General features: G+C 35.6%; 4 protein-coding genes across 4 annotated transcripts; all 4 read right to left on the bottom strand.

Moving 5' to 3' along the window:
- Positions 1-14: 14 nt before the first annotated feature.
- Positions 15-2,451, bottom strand: LOC108226232 (ent-kaurene oxidase-like). The gene is made up of 8 exons (XM_017401180.2): positions 2,291-2,451; positions 2,041-2,201; positions 1,666-1,827; positions 1,425-1,565; positions 1,074-1,328; positions 825-986; positions 562-756; positions 15-479 (listed from the first exon to the last, which is right to left on the bottom strand). The coding sequence occupies exons 1-8, from the start codon at positions 2,388-2,390 to the stop codon at positions 168-170; spliced, it is 1,488 nt and encodes a 495-aa protein (XP_017256669.1). The 5' UTR covers positions 2,391-2,451; the 3' UTR covers positions 15-167.
- A 569-nt stretch (positions 2,452-3,020) lies between these two features.
- Positions 3,021-5,400, bottom strand: LOC108226927 (ent-kaurene oxidase). Its single transcript, XM_017401920.2, has 8 exons — positions 5,218-5,400; positions 4,951-5,111; positions 4,679-4,840; positions 4,443-4,583; positions 4,113-4,367; positions 3,875-4,030; positions 3,611-3,805; positions 3,021-3,522 (listed from the first exon to the last, which is right to left on the bottom strand). Exons 1-8 carry the CDS (start codon positions 5,351-5,353, stop codon positions 3,211-3,213), a joined length of 1,518 nt encoding a protein of 505 aa, XP_017257409.1. The 5' UTR covers positions 5,354-5,400; the 3' UTR covers positions 3,021-3,210.
- A 538-nt stretch (positions 5,401-5,938) lies between these two features.
- Positions 5,939-8,882, bottom strand: LOC108192836 (ent-kaurene oxidase). Its single transcript, XM_017359338.2, has 9 exons — positions 8,717-8,882; positions 8,441-8,611; positions 8,203-8,363; positions 7,660-7,821; positions 7,421-7,561; positions 7,062-7,316; positions 6,827-6,988; positions 6,564-6,758; positions 5,939-6,470 (listed from the first exon to the last, which is right to left on the bottom strand). Exons 2-9 carry the CDS (start codon positions 8,571-8,573, stop codon positions 6,159-6,161), a joined length of 1,521 nt encoding a protein of 506 aa, XP_017214827.1. The 5' UTR covers positions 8,574-8,611; positions 8,717-8,882; the 3' UTR covers positions 5,939-6,158.
- Positions 8,883-9,859: 977 nt separating this feature from the next.
- Positions 9,860-14,187, bottom strand: LOC108192837 (uncharacterized). The gene is made up of 7 exons (XM_017359339.2): positions 14,007-14,187; positions 13,454-13,523; positions 13,278-13,337; positions 12,850-12,964; positions 11,380-11,495; positions 11,133-11,257; positions 9,860-10,321 (listed from the first exon to the last, which is right to left on the bottom strand). Exons 1-7 carry the CDS (start codon positions 14,081-14,083, stop codon positions 10,198-10,200), a joined length of 687 nt encoding a protein of 228 aa, XP_017214828.1. The 5' UTR covers positions 14,084-14,187; the 3' UTR covers positions 9,860-10,197.
- Between the last annotated feature and the right edge of the window lie 457 nt (positions 14,188-14,644).

Below are 14,644 nucleotides of genomic sequence, written 5' to 3'. Positions count from 1 at the left end.
AACTAAAGAGGGACTGAAATCACATAATTTAAACTGCTGCTGATCTAAATGAAAACATATAGTGCTCAGGGAAGCTGAAATGCATGCTCACCTGAGCAACAACTAGTCAAGGAACCAAATACACATCCAACATGAACAGCTTATTCTAATAATTTTGATTCTATCAATCATTTTCTTGGCTTTATGAGCGCCAACATGGGATGGAGTTTGCGGGATGTAAGGCCTACAGTATCCACATCATCCACCTGACCATCCTTCAATCTCCACTCAAACTCTTGTATTAGTCTGCCAATCGTCAGCCGAGAGATTGTCATTGCCTCAAGAGCTCCAACACACACTCTCTTTCCCGCTCCAAAGGCCATCGACTTGTGCAATTCCATGGTATCAGAATTTTCTTCCATGAATCTCTCCGGATTCCACTCTTCAGGATTCTCCCACACATTCTTGTCGTGATTACACCCGTAGATGTTTATGGCTACCTACAAACATAATGATAAAAATAATAATGTTATTGACCAAGATTAATGCACTTTTCCAGTGGGAAATGATCAAGTTATCCACCTCACTTCCAGAAGGAACAAAGTAGCCTCCTAATTCAGTGTCCTCACACACATAACGTAAAGGAACTATTGCAATTGGACTGTACGCTCTGATGGTCTCTTGGAATATTGCATAGAGGTAAGGTAGCTGAGGCAGCTTCTCCTCCGTGATTTTCTCAGAGCCACACACCCTGCTGATCTCCTCATATAGTCGATCCTGATGTACAGAAACAATTCAGTTTCATGCATAAAAATTTATTTGAAATGGTGTGTAAATGTATTCACCTGCCGCTTTGGATCATTAGCAAGTTCATACAAGGCCCATTCAGTTGTGACCACAGGAGTGTCTGATGTTGCAACAAGCACTTCCCAGAGCAATAATTGAATTTGCTTCTCAGATAGCGATTTCTCCTCAGATTCCAAGTAATTAAGATAGCACTGCAAACCCTGTGATTTTATCCTAGTGAGGTAACCATACTAGTGTAATTAACAGAAGATTAAGAAATAACTCAAAGGCAATGTTAAAAAAAAAACCTCTTCTGAAGCACTTTGTTTTCTAGTTTTCTGAACCAAGGAATTCATAACTTTCATCCTAAGCATACCCATGTGCTCGATTTTTTTTTCAAAATCTCTATTCGGAATCCAACTTAGATATGGGAAAAAGTCTCGCCAATCAACATCAATTGCACCGACCAGCATATCAGTAACTAGACATTTGACCATCTCATGTTTCGACATTGATTTTCCTAGTTCATGCACATAAATGGATTCCACAGCCTCTCCGAAGGTCTGCAAATCCCAGGTCCATATTTAGAAGCTACTTTATCTTGCTCTTATTAGTAAAATCATTACCGGATTGACACCAGTCATAAAAACTTGACTTACTTGCTTCATTGCCATTCCAAAAAGTCCCAACTGAAATAGCTCTCTGTAATTTACAGCCTCAAGAGGAGAATTCTTGAACAAGGCGTGCAGCTGGTCTGATGTGTTGTCAATCAAGGCATCTCTGTAGACGCGATTTCTCTTCTGCTTGAGGATAATAATGAAAATTTGTTCATATCAAATCAATTACTAAAAAGAAGATAGACATGCAAACAAAGTTTAAGATTTCTTTTGCAGCAAGAACCTGAGCATTTGGTCCCAAAATATGTGTTAGCATATGTCTCTTTGCTGTCTTGTAAAACTCATTATAATCGCTTACTCCCACTATTGATTTGTCATGAGTGAGGATCTTCACAGATTTTGTAAGCTTTCTAGTTGAGATGATAGGGAATCTTGTTACCATAGCCTGAAATAGTGCCATAAAGATTTCAGATAAAAAGTTTATGATATTTTAGTTTCTTTTCCTGAGTAGAAGTTAAATCTAGAAATCTAATCGTAACAGCAAACTAAAATCCAAACCATCAGGCTAGTTAAATCAGTGAATTATGAAGCTAAAACAGTCATCACTATTCAGAGTAAATTTATCTAAGATGAGAATAACGAAGATAGATGAAGCAACCTCCTTGGCCACATCATTGGAATTGAGGACTACAACAGTGTTAGAACCAGTTTTAATGGAGTAAACAGGGCCATATGTCTCAGCCCACTTGGTAAATGTCTTGTGGGGTTTCTTCTCTTTCAGCTGCAGCAGATTCCCGATTAATGGAAGCCCCGGCACCTCTGCACAAAATAACATACACATTAGTACTTGGAACGAAAGGCGTGTGATATACTGTTTACGTTTGGATTCAACAGCAAAATGTGCATGCCTGGTAAAGGCGGGAGATTTGTGGGTGATTTCTGTTTATGATCGACAAATGTTTTTCGGAACCAGAGAGGGAAACCACCAACAGCTACAACTACATCCATTTTATTTCAGTGACAACTAGTAGTGCAGTTATAGAATTATGACAAGCATATCAACTATTTATAAGTAAAGGAATAACATATACAAACAAAAATGGAACCCAAGTCCAAAGGGGTATTTTATAAATGATATGGAGATTTGATACCTCCAAGAAAGGGACAGAGATAAAGGATATACTACATAATACTAGTCAGAAAAGGAGGCCGAATATCTATGAACCGGTATGAAAGAATGGGACATTTTGTTTGTGCGCTAATAGCTTACGAGTATGAAATCTGCAGACTAATATTCTCCAGTACTTAAATGGATCGATTTTGTCGTTGTGCTGATAGCTTGCGAGTAACGAAGACTGCAGACGAATATGCGGTGGTACTTCAGTCGACCTTTCTCAAATTTCAGTTTTGTTGTTAAGAGAGCTCCAACTCTAGCACTTCTGAGTTTGTCAATCAGTGGCGGGACTAGGACTGAAAGATATTGATTAATTTTTCTAACAATCAACTTATCACACTGGGGTGGATGATAAATCGATAAGTGAAGTCTGCAATTTTGTTTCATCATAAAACTCTGCATTTTTATATTCATCATCCAGAGATGTGAAAATAGGTTTACGACATACATAAGTTGAGAAGGAATTGATACATTCATAAAGGAAGTGATATATTCACTGATTTATGTTATTTACATGAGTGAAACATTCACTGATTCAAAGGATGATACAAGATTATTAAAAATCTATGCATGTTATCTCATGCACCTATTGTACTTGCATATGTCGAAAAGGAATTGATACATTCACTGATTTTATGTTATTTACTGAAGCAATCAGCTTCTTGGCTTTATGAGCGCGAGCAGTGGCTGGAGTTTGCGGGATGTAAGCCCCACAGTATCGACATCATTTACCTGATCATCCGTCACACTCCACTCAAATTCTTGTATAAGTCTGCCAATTGCCATGCGAGAGATTGTCATTGCCTCAAGAGCTCCTACGCAAGCTCTCTTACCACCTCCAAAGGCCATTGACCTGAACAACTCCATTGTCTCAGATTTCTCTTCCATGAATCTCTCGGGATTCCACTCCTCAGGATTCTCCCACACATTCTTGTCATGGTTACAACCATAGATGTTTATGGCTATCTACAAGAATATTGATAAAGTAATGTTATAGATAAGATTAATACAGCGGTGAAGGGAAAAATCATAAATCTTTATAAAAGAGAGGAACCTCGCTTCCAGAGCGAACAAAGTATCCTCCTAATTCTGTATCTTCACTGACATAACGCAAAGGAACTATTGGAACCGGACTGTACAATCTTAAAGTCTCTTGGAAGATAGCATAGAGGTAAGGAAGCTGATTCAACTTCTCCTCAGTGATTTTATCAGAACCACAGACTCTACTGATCTCCTCATAAAGCCGAGCCTGAAGTAAATAAAGAAATTAGTCCTATGTCTAAATCATAATTTTAGACCACGAAAAGAATGTATCAACCTGCCGCTTTGAATCTATAGCAAGTTCATACAATGCCCATTCAGTTGTCACCACAGGAGTGTCTGATGTTGCAATAAGCACCTCCCAGAGCAACATTTGAATTTGTCTCTCTGAAAGCATATTCCCTTCGGATTCCAAGTAATCAAGATAACACTCCTGTCATAATAAAACTTGGGTGACTATGCTGTACAGATATTACAAGATCAAGTAATATTTCAATGGTAATTTAATGTACTACCTCTTTGAAAGCACTCTGCATTTTCGTTTTCTTAATCAATGATTTCATAACTTCCGTCCTGCGTATATCCAGCTGCTTGATTCTGTTTTCGAAACTTCTATTTGGAATCCAATTAAGATATGGGAAGAAGTCTCTCCAATCTACATCAATTGAACCCACCAATATATCAAGAACTAGACAGTTGAGTATCTCTTGTCTGGACATTGTTGTTCTGAGTTCCTCAACGTAAATGGAGTCCACATCTTTTCCTAAGGTCTGGTAGATATACCAAAGTCAGTTTTCCTAGCTTCATCATTTACCGAAGAGACACTAGTTATAAAACAAACTCACTTGCTTAATTGCTAGTCCAAAAACTTCCAACTGGAATATTTCTCTGTAATTTACAGCCTCGAGAGGACGATTCCTGAACAAGGCATGCAACTGGTCTGATGTGTTGTCAATCAAAGTATCTCTCAGGATGCGATTACGCCTCTGTTTAAGATAATTATGGACAGTTTTTTCAGGGGAATGATAAAATAAAAAAAAAAACGGATATAAAAGTCTGAGGTCTCTTTAGCAGCACAAACCTGAGCAGTTGGTCCCAGAACTTGAGTTAGCACATGCCTCTTCGCTGTCTTGTAAAACTCATTATAGTCACTCATTGCAACTATCGATTTATCAGAAGTGAGGATCTTCACTGCGCTTGAAAGTTTTCGGGTAGAGATGGCAGGGAATCTTGTTACCATAGCCTAAAATAAAGCCATATAGATTTAAAACAAAAACTCTAGACAGAGGCAATCACTCAAAGTTGATATATCAAATTTAATTTAAATAAATGTTGAAACAAAGACGACAGAACCTCCTTAACCACGTCATTAGAATTGAGGACGACGACAGTGTTGGAGCCAGTTCTGATGGAGTAGACAGGGCCATATGTCTGAGCCCACTTGGCAAACGTCTTGTGCGGTTTCTTCTCTTTCAATTGCAGCAGATTTCCTATCAATGGCAGCCCTGGTACCTCTGCATGCGATACATGCACGTACAAATTGTAAAAGACATAATTATACTCAACTGATATGCACCAGATACAATATTACAGATGGTTTCATTAGTAAAATATACGTACCTGGCAAAGGCGGGAGTTTCTGAGTTGATTTCCATTTACGATCAACAAATATTTTAAGGAACCAAAGAGAAAGAGCAGCAACAGCTCCCACAACAGGTGTTGATAGCAAATAGAGTGATAGAACAAGTACATCCATTTGATTTACTAATTGGAGAATACAATAAAAACAAAGGCTAACGCGCAGATATTTATATTGTTTAATGTTTAGACAAAAGAGGAGCTCCACTCTGGCAGGGGAATATGCATGAATGGTAAGAAAGATTGATGCCTCCAGGAAGAAGACAGAAATGGAAAATACAAGTAGAGATAAAAATCTCGAAGAGGAATATGCTTATATGCAGTATTTGAGTCGATGCTTGGTATTTTGCAGCATTGACTTTTGTCCTGGAATTGGTTCCAGTGTATCCTTGAGCAAAACACATCATTTTTAGTTACATGGACCAAGACTTGAGAGATGCTGCTATGAATGATTGGAGCGTTTACTTGGTATTTTATACTACTATATACATGCTGTCGTATGAATTCCTAATACGTTGATGTATAATGTTTTATAAGAAGTTAATTGCAAAACGCGCCTCTTCACATGTTTTAAGCAGCAATTTGAACCCTTTTGGCCTGGTTTGTGTTTTCATTCCATTGTATAAACTTATATGATGGCTTATTTCAACCTGTATAAAGTCCTGTAGGAACAAACTTGTAGAAATTTGTATACACTAGTTTGAGTAAACTTGCTTTCCATGGATTATTTTATGTGCACTGGAGTCATCAAAGTAGTTTAACCAGAAATGCGTATAGTCGTAGAAAGCATGGCAATGATGCAAACCAGACCAAAGCCTAAAATACAATGAACCAAAGAGACATGTACTAGACATACAATGAACTAGGTATCCTTTAACTAAAAAACTAAAGCCTGGTATAGTAGCCGGTGAGACTTCATTAAATCAGCTCCTTGGAGTTATGAGCGCGAGCATTGGATGCAGTTTGCGAGATGTAAGCCCTACTGTATCGACATCATCTACCTGATCATCTGTCACTCTCCACTCAAATTCTTGCACTAGTCTACCGATGGCCATACGAGAGATTGTCATTGCCTCAATAGCTCCAGCACAAGCTCTCTTACCCCCTCCAAAGGCCATTGACTTGTACAAATCCATTGTATCAGATTTATCTCCCATGAATCTCTCAGGATTCCACTCTTCTGAATTTTTCCACACATTCTTGTCCATGTTACATCCGTATATGTTTATGGCAATCTACAATATAATGATAATATATTAATGTTATGGTTAAAACAATGCGATGCTAAGAGTACTGAAATGTCATGAAGCTTTAGGAAAGAAGGGAACCTCGCTTCCAGAGGGAACAAAGTAGCCTCCTAACTGAGTATCTTCATGGACATAACGCAATGGAATTATTGGAACTGGACTATGAACTCTCAGAGTCTCTTGGAAGATAGCATAGAGATAAGGAAGCTGATGCAGATTCTCCTCAGTGATTTTAGAAGACCCGCACACCCTTCTGATCTCCTCATAAAGACGATCCTGAAGTATGAAACGAAATCAGTTTCATGAATAAACTCTTGTTCAGAAAGGGTGAAAAATGTACTAACCTGCCGCTTTGAATCTTTACCAAGTTCATACATGGCCCATTCAGTTGCAACCATGGTAGTGTCTGATGTTTCGATAATCACCTCCCAAAGCAACATCTGAATTTGCTTTTCTGAGAGTGTTTTTCCTTCAGAGTTCAGATAATCAAGATAACACTGCATCCCCTGTTAAAATCTAGGTTATTACTCCATTCAAATTATTTGAAGAACATGGAATAATTAACAGCTTTGTAAAAACCTCTTTTGAAGCACTTTTTTCTCTGATCTTCTGAACCAAAGATTTCATAACTGCTGTCCTGCGTATATCCATCTGCTTGATCTTCTTTTCAAAACTTTTGTTTGGAATCCAATTTAAATATGGGAAGAAGTCTCGCCAATCTACATCGATTGCACCCTCCATCTGATCATGAACTAGACATTTAAATATCTCGTGTCTTGACATTGTTGTTCCAAGATCAGCCACATAAATAGAGTCCACATCCTCTCCTAAGGTCTGCAAATCCCAGGTAGATATTATTGGTCATTTTCCCTTACCTCCATTAAAAATATCACTAATTCACTACTGATGATACGCGAACAATTAAAAAGTAAACTCACTTGCTTCATTGCCAGTCCAAAAAGCCCCGACTCAAACAATTCTCTGAAATTTATAGGCTCAAGAGGACGATTTTTTAACAAAGCATGCAACTGCTTTGATGTGTTTTCAATTAAAGCATCTCTGTGGATGCGATGCCGCTTCTGCTTAAGGTTAATAATCAAAACATATTAATATCAAATCTAGTAGCAATAAGATGAGTGCAAGACGAGGCTTTGGAGACTTGTTTTGCAGCACAAACCTGAGCATTTGGTCCCAAGATATGTGTTAGTAAATGTCTTTTTACTGTCTTGTGAAACTCATCATAATCACTTATTGCAACCATTGTTTTATCAGAAGTAAGGATCTGCAGTGCTTTTGATAGCTTTCTAGTAGAGATGGAAGGGAATCTTGTTACCATGGCCTAATCAAAGCCATAAAAATTCAGCACAAAAATGTTAATATCATAGTTTATGCATAATGAACCAAACCTAGTTAATCTGCCTTAACTGTATAGTTTATGCATCATTTGCACCAAACCTAGTTAATGTGCAGAAGTAAAGCGAAATTGAAACCACCAGGCTAGTCGAAATATCAATATCATAGATGTTTCATGATATATGACTCCAAGCACAAGTTAAAATTACAAGTCATGCAAGGAAAGGCTAGAGCTTTAGAAACAAAATTCTTGATGGCATAAATTGAAGTCTTAGAAATCTTATTGTAAATGCAAATTTGAAGGCATTAGCTTATAGTTGGGATAGTAAATCAGTTGCAGCATAAAAGGGAATAAAGACGAGTCTACCTCCTTAACCACATCATTAGAATTGAGGACAACCAGAGTGGTGGAACCGGTTCTAATGGAGTAAACAGGGCCATATGTCTCCGCCCACTTGGTAAACGTCTTGTGCGGTTTCTTCTCTTTCAATTGCAGCAGATTTCCAACCACTGGCAACCCTGGTACCTCTGCATACAAACACACATCACATCAAAGGAAAGTGCACTTCATATACCAGCCGCATTCATTAGTAAAATAAATTTACCTGGTAAAGGCGGGAGATTTGAGTCCGACTTCCCTTTTCGATACAAAAACCTTCTGAGAATTACAAGAAATAGACCTCCCACCACAAGTGCAGTACCGACAGGTGTTAACAACAAATATCCGACTACGTCCATCTGATTTTGCTACCAACTAGTCGCAGAGCTAATAATATCTGATTATGCGCAGAGAAAGCAGATTGCATTAGAGGAAAGATCCAAGATGGTATGGAGAAATGATGCTGAAAATGAAATTTTAAAAGAGTAAAAAACGAATATGCCTTCACTGCTTGAATGAACTAGGGTAACATGTGAGTTTTGTCGCTAACACATTCATTTATCTCACAGACTTTGATCCTGAATTTCATGTCAATTATGAATCATGATATCGTTGTCGATGAGAAGATACCACTGTTTCATAACAGAGGATGCATCCTGTCATTAGTTTAAGTAATTTACTTTTGTTTGGTCGTTTATAATTTTATATATTTGCCGTCTATGTTTGGTTTTATTATTGTATGAGTTCGTTTTGGGAGAAAAGGTATCTGACACATTACAACAAGAACATTAACGAATGTGACTGGGTAACAAGAATATTAACAAATATTTTGCTTGCATGTGGACTCAAGCGAGTGTTGGATTACACACTAACTAAGATATGAGAGAGTCTGTACAGAAGAGTAAGGTGCGTGTGATTCTCTGTCTTCACTACGAAATATAGCCACGAGAATGATACCATATCCTGACCGACAGGGCACCAAAGATAATATTTTTTATATTTAAATATTTTAAAATCTAAAAATAACATATTTTTCATTAATTCTAGAAATACTGTTCAAAACTGTTTTTTGATTGTAATTTTGATATTTAAATATTTAGAGGTATAATATAAGAAATTGTTGTACTAGATATTGTAGAGGTATAGTTTATTTTGAAATTTAATACCAAACTCATTCCAAAAATTGAAAATAATCTTTTTGAAAATATAAAAATAATATGTTGTTTATAAGTTTATCAAACAAACTTTTATCTACCTTTAAGAGAAAAAAATATTATAACTATGAATACCAAACACCACCACTTAAGTCATCCCACAAAATTACGAATTACCCATATCAATATACTACAATTTAAAATACCAAACACCCTCACTTTAGCCATCTCATAAAATTACTACCTTGATATTGTTTTAGAACTCTTACCTCTATTCTAAAAATCACAATTAATCCTTATTTCATAACTCATCGAACTGATTAATCCCCAATCAAATCAATTAATCTCTTCACCGATTAAATCCAATTCCCGCCTTTTACAATACTGCTTTTGACGACCACAGTTTTAACATACATCAACGAAATGTCTGGAGTACATGTAGCTACAAACAACTAAATGGAAATTTGAAAGATACGCAACAATTATTAACAAAATCTATAAACCGGTGCACTTTAATTCTTCATAGAAAATTTTACTGTTGCTAGCATAGCAGTCAAAAGTTCATGACAACATCACATAGACTTTTAGGAGTCAAAATTGTCAAAATATAACATACAATAACAAGTAAATAATTTAAGCTCCAGTTGCAATCGACATCTTTCAATTACTACTCCTGGTTCAAGAGCAAGAATACAGATGCTCTTTTGTAATTCTACAACAGTTTCCTCGCAAACATAAAACCCCTAAACCCCGACAGTGTCAACAAGATTGAAGCTTTCAAAATCTCTTTAATTAGGTCTCCGGTTCTAAAGCCTAATCATGCATTATTCTAAGTCGATGGTCTCTGACATGCAGAGAAAAGCTGCCAGCTGATTAAAGCCATCAATAAGGAGGTAAATATTTCAAAACCAACAACCTCAGGAAAATGCCATCCCATGCTTCGCCTCAGATAGCTGCAAAATGAATATTTTAAAATAGAAAAAGATGCCCAAGTGCAACTAAGAATCATCTACAATCAATGGTGACAGTGTCAATGAAATTAGATCAAATTTCCCATTCCATCCATATTCACACGCACGAAAGTACTTGCAGTGTGCGTGCGGATTACATATATAGAAATAGAAATAAAGTTTATTTCATGCATTATGTATGAAAAATGAATAAAAAATCTGATAAAAATATTAATGACCAGAGGACCAGAGCATGTTTAAAATAATCAGTTATAGAATATGCATAAAACTAATTTAGGCCTCTAAACAAGAATATAAAGTTTTAAGCTGGCTCTTAGTTTCTCTTGTGATGAATGACAAGTTTCTAGCGCAAGAGAATTTGAAAAACAAAGAATAAAAACACTAAGACGATTATAAGATTACTATATAACTGATTTGCCAGATGCAGACGAGACCACTAAGATGTTCTGAAAATCTTTGTCTTTTGGGATTCATGGGCTTGCGCGCACTACAATATTGTTTTAATCATCTTCTGGTTTTTACCGAATATTTTCTAAAGTTTTGGTGTTAACCAGAAGTTGTTTCCCTTCGATGTAGCTATAAGGATGTACTACTTCCAGTAATCCATCTAATCTATGTCCGTCTTGTTGACATCTGTTCAGGTTTGCTAGCAAAGCAAGAATAGATTGTTGATAGACGCCAAGTACTTAACATGCCACCAACACATACACACATCTAGAAGAGTGTCAGTGTGTAGTAACCCTTTCATCCTGATAATAGATCATGTAATGATCAAGCAAGGTAGAAAACAGACCTTGTGATGGAGGGCATCGTTGCTACTATCCCAGCGCATGCATATATTATAGGAATTAGAGTTTTGGGTTTGTTTTTCCGCAGCCACATCAAAGATCCCAAAGCAGCAAGTGATATGCATAACACCTAAACCAATGAAACATGGAAGCTAAAGGAAAGGGTCTACATATGACGTGTATATATCCACGCGCACACGATAAATTTTTAATCGCCTCAGCAGGACGACTCATGAAAAGATTAAAGAATACCAGATTTGCATTTGCTTCAAGCCCTTGCAATATATAATCCCAAGTAAATTCTAATCCTCTTGCACCAACCCAAAGGGGTGCTAATCTATGCAACACAGCATCTGCAAAAGCCCAACCTGCCAAGAAAAATAAATTGTGTGAAAGCAGTCATCTATACTATACTGTTGTAACCAGAATATAGTATATTTAACTGGTTTGGTACTTTGGTCAACAGGGGGTTAAAAATAACAATGACCTTTACATCTTAAGATAAATAGCTGACAACGGTACATCTAATCCTAAGGAAGCTAAATAATATTCCATATAATTAATTCCATTGGCACCATTCAGAATATCCCTTTAATATTTAAACTACTTCTAAAGGTCAACAACATATCAAACAAATATTTACGTTTTCGATTCTATATGTCTAAGGTTCAAACTCCGTTAACAACATATCAAAACAAATATTTATATTATCAATTCCAAATATTAAAAAACATGCATGATTCGAATATCAACATTTATTTTAAATCTCTTAACAATTATAATTTCATCATATTAGATTTCTAACAGTTTTATTTCAAAGCATTTAACAATTATAATTTATTTTATTCCAAATCTCACAAGCATCATGATTCCAAATGCTATATATTTTCATGTCTACTTCCACCGGATATGGTGTACTCTATGTAGTAATAATGCTAGCTTAGTATCCGTGCAATCTTCTTTGATAAATTTTAATGGGTCTACTTATAATTGTAGTACTTATATAATCACAAAACGATTATGTAGTTACACTATATTATTAGTATTCTGATAAATGTTAAAAGATCGGAAAATTAAATATATATATATATATATATACAATTGTTAATTTCTTCGAAATAGACAAAAATAATAATAATAATAAACATAATAATAATAATAATAATAATAATAATAAATAATAATAATAATAATAATAATATGCGGTTGAAGAGATTGGAACCCTGTAATTTTTTTAATTTTAATAATTATGCAATAATTTAGTAAGTTTTATAATCTTATTCACATAATCACATAGATTGAGTTTATAATTATATTATACTGTCAGAAAATAACCTCTGATTGCATGTCAGGTTATCAACAAACTGCATAGTACTACTTCATAGTACTTACTGTCATACATAATGCAAAAACAGTTAGATACCAATACTTTTGTTCAAACTTTCACTACTATGTGAATGTATCTAGTCTTTGATCCTCCGCGCTGTAGCATGGTAACAGAAATTGAAAAGCTATAGTAACAAAACTTCAGCAAATAGGCAATATCTCTTTGACCAGATTATTAGGGGAAGGCACATTTGAGCTTGAACAAACATACTAGAAGTCAATAGAGTGTATTTCAATCATAGACATCTACTGCATATGAAGTCTCAAGATCACGACACATTCATAAAAATCATTTTTACGGATTGACGCCTTCAACTTAGGACAAGCTTTACTTACCAAGTCCAACAGCTTGAAATTTATGATTCTGTGAGATGTTCCTGTGAGTCAACTGGGTCAAAGCAAAGTAAATCCCAGCAACATCTATAAAACCAATCAAAGCTTTCAACAATTCCTGTGTATAATGAAAGGAATGATATAAATTCCTTATAACATAATTTCTGCAGTACTATATAATAATGTCCAATTGAAGATCAATGCCATATAACAATAGAAAAATATATACACAGATATATTAATTTCATTGCACAAAAATATAGGTATGAATGATAGTTAAAAAGTAAATAAGATATAAAGAACTGCAGGAATTGCGTCTACGAAAAGATAATGCTACAACCATGTTGTACAACACACCAGCCGATATATCCAATAAGTGTCCATTAGAAAAAAAAATCATTTATCCTATATGATAGAAAAAAAACGCTTACCTGATACGGGTCAAAGCTGTCACTTTCAGACACTTTAAGGAATGTAGCCAGGCAAACAAGCTGGTACACAAAACCATACATGTAAATAAAAATATAATTAATTCCATGATGATGAGACTGGAAATGCGATGTAGATGATACAACTGTTCCGGCAAAGTAAGGGCTTTGATTACAACCTTTATTAATGCCGTAATCAGATAGACAAGAGCAGTCTTGATAGATGTCCCTAGTGTATCATACTCGGATCTGCACAAGAAGTATTAATTACTGCAAATGCACACATCAATGAATTTAAGGGTGGGGCAATGCCTTATATTACTCAGAATTTAACAGAAAACCACCTCGATCATAAACACGAAAACAACTCATTAACCCGGTTAAGAACTGCTAACCAAAATTTCATTCCTTAAAGCTTGCAAATCATTTTCATCAAATTTCACAAAAGTCTTATCATAAAATCGACACCTCTAAGATCACCAACACTGACCCAACACCAATAATTGCAACTTTCCCTCTACTTCATCGTAAAATCATCTCATCACATACAATTATAAATCAATTCCAACTTTCCCAGTAGCCCATATAAGCTTCAATAACAAGATTTAATAAGCTTCACGTGTATTATATGTATTAAAACTGAAAACCCAGATAATTTATACGGATAGAACATAAATAAACTACATACAACACTTTCAAACTCAAATTATTGAATATGAAGAGTTAACTTACAAAGGAGTGGCGGAGTAGTAAACGGCGTGCGGGCCAAACGTTAAAATCGCACAGTTCAGGAAGTGAAACATCGTCATGTTTCTTGATTACCCACAATCCGATTCAACAGGATCCGATCCAAATTCCAAATCTAACCAAGTAATTTAATTTCTAATGTGGTGGAGGTGCATGGTAAGGTGTATGAGGGTGCCCCTATATGAGGGATCAAGTGTTTGGGCTTCGTGTATGAATTGGGCTTATGATCTGCTTAAGAGATGTTACGGATTACTTGCGCATTAGATTTTGATAAAATTAATTAGGATTAGCCCAGATATTAAAACCGTAAGAGCATCTCCAACCATCTAAAGTCCTTGGCTAAAAGTTGAGTTCGCATACTTAAAATAAAAAAAATTAGCCAACAGCTCCAAAAACTCAACTCCAACCATGCTCAGCTGTTGTCTATAAATTTAGCCAACCTCCTATGGATGGCTAAATTTGTCGAACCTCTACAGGTCTGTAAGAAAATCTGTAGGAAGATTGTACATCATTTCTTACCATATTGAACTGATATATTCTATTTTAACAATTTAAAATATCAATAACATTCTATTTTTTAAATTATAGCCAACCAATTTAGCCAATACCATTGAAGCAAAATG

Source organism: Daucus carota, chromosome 6, assembly GCF_001625215.2.
Source record: "Daucus carota subsp. sativus chromosome 6, DH1 v3.0, whole genome shotgun sequence".
NCBI classification, from domain to species: Eukaryota; Viridiplantae; Streptophyta; class Magnoliopsida; order Apiales; family Apiaceae; genus Daucus; species Daucus carota.
Note: the sequence above shows the minus strand (reverse complement) of the source record. Positions and strands in the feature narration are given on the sequence as shown.